This window comes from Monoraphidium neglectum (assembly GCF_000611645.1).
Source record: "Monoraphidium neglectum strain SAG 48.87 unplaced genomic scaffold scaffold01494, whole genome shotgun sequence".
Taxonomy (NCBI): Eukaryota; Viridiplantae; Chlorophyta; class Chlorophyceae; order Sphaeropleales; family Selenastraceae; genus Monoraphidium; species Monoraphidium neglectum.
In genome coordinates this window covers 12,146-13,950 of record NW_014012134.1, presented here as the reverse complement: position 1 = coordinate 13,950, position 1,805 = coordinate 12,146, and the positions used below count along the sequence as shown (strand labels likewise).

Genomic DNA, 1,805 nt, shown 5'->3' with positions numbered 1-1,805 from the left:
CTCCGGCCCCTCCCCCCTCGCCGCGCCGCCGCGCCGCCGCCCGCGCCCTCGCCGTCGCCCTCGCTGCCGCCCTCCTCCCCCTCATCCTCGTCGCTGGCGCTGGTGTAGCTGCCGCTGCTGCCCTCCTCGTCAGCGCCGCCGTCCCCGTCGTCGCCGCCCATGTCCTCGTCCTCGTCCTCCTCCTCGTAGTCCTCGGCCGCGTCGTCCACCATGGGCACGGCCACGTCCACCACGCCGACCGTCTTGCCCAGCTGCGGGGGGGAAGGGGGGGCGGGGCAAGGGGAAGGGGAGGGTTGGTTGGGTGGAGGCCGTCGTAGTTGAAGGAGTGATCGTGGTGTTGGGGGGTGCAAGACGAGGGCGGAGGGGGGCCGTCAGACCAGCGCCAGCAGGCTGACCAGTGTCTGTCTGAGGGTCGCGACGGGCCAAAGCGGGCTGGTGCGAAGCCCGGCACCATCCGACCTGCCAGGGGAGAAAGCCTGCGCTGCGACCGCCGCGCACACACGCCCAAGCGCCGCCCCCATCGCCCGTCCCCGCCCCACCCACAACCCCTGCGGCCCCACCTCGAAGGTCAGCCCCAGCTGCTGCGCCAGCCGCGCCCATGTGACGCTGCTGATGTCATCGCACTCGACGTCGCGGAACCGCGCCATCGCGGCGCGCGCGCGCGGCGCGGCCGCGTCGAATAGCGGCGCCGGCAGCGCGAGGCGCAGCGCGGCGAGCACGCTGTCTCCGCTGACCTCGACGGCGTTGGCGCCCGCATCAAACATGGTGCTGCTCATGAGCGACAGCACGCGCCCCGCCAGCCGTGACGCCATGTCGTTGGCCGCGGACAGCGCGCGCCACGTCAGCGCGGCGGACGGCGCGCGCGACGCGGCGAGGCGCAGCAGGGAGGGCGCCCAGTAGGCGCGCCAGCCGTGGGTGATGTGGGCGTTGGTCGTGGGGATGCCGGTGGTCTCGATGCGCTCCGCCATAAAATGGTCCAGCAGCAGCCGCGCCGACAGAAACTCGGCCGTCACCGCCAGCGGCGCGGCCCCGCGCCCGCCCGGCGCGGGGATGCGCTTCCGCAGCCTCGCGAGCGCCCGCGCCGCCGCGGCCGTGCCGTCGCCGCCGTCCGCGCCGCCGCCGCCGCTGCCGAGGGCCGGGCCCCACGCGAGCGCGTGCATGCCGGGCGCGGCGGGCAGGCCGCGGAACCCCTCCACCACGCGCGCGATCGCCGCCACCTCGTCCGACGCCGCGGCGCCGTCCCCGCCGCCGGCCCTGCCGTCGCCGCCACGGCGCCTGTGGCCGCGCCGCGCGGCCGCGGCGGCGTCCTCGCGCTCCTCCTCCCGCGCCATCTCTATGTCCCGCACGACGCACGCAACACTCAGGTCCGCCAGCGCCCCCACGCGCTCCCCGCCGCGCCCGCCGGCCGCGCGGCCCCACAGCGCGCACGACGCGCGCGCGCCGATGCTGGCCAGCGCCTCGTGCACTCCCAGCTGCCCGATGTCGTCCCACAACTCCTCGCGCTCGTCCTGGTCCAGCCCCTGCGACGCCCCGCCCGCGGGGCCCGACACCGCCAGCGGGAACCTCCGGCGCTGCGGCCGCGGCTGCTGCTGCACTGCGGCGTACGCAGCGGCGACGGCGGCGGCGGTGCGGCTGCTGTGGCCATGCGCGTGCTGCGCGTGGCCGCGGCCGGCGCCGACAGCGATGCCGTGGTGGCGGTGCTGCCGGCGCGACGCGTCGCCCGCCGACGGCGACACTGGCTGCTGCTGCTGCTGCTGCTGCTGCTGCTCCGGGCCCGCCCCTGGCACCGCCCGGGCCCCCTCCCC

General features: G+C 77.4%; 1 protein-coding gene across 1 annotated transcript in view; it reads right to left on the bottom strand.

Annotated features, from left to right (window-relative positions):
- Window positions 1-371: 371 nt before the first annotated feature.
- Window positions 372-1,805, bottom strand: part of MNEG_8074 (hypothetical protein) — a gene marked incomplete at both ends in the record, with an annotated part of 3,024 nt that continues 1,590 nt past the window's right edge. The window contains 2 exons of the mRNA XM_014043455.1: window positions 372-401; window positions 561-1,780. Of these exons, the coding sequence (XP_013898909.1) occupies window positions 372-401; window positions 561-1,780 (1,250 nt within the window). The remainder of the gene's footprint in view (window positions 402-560; window positions 1,781-1,805) is intronic.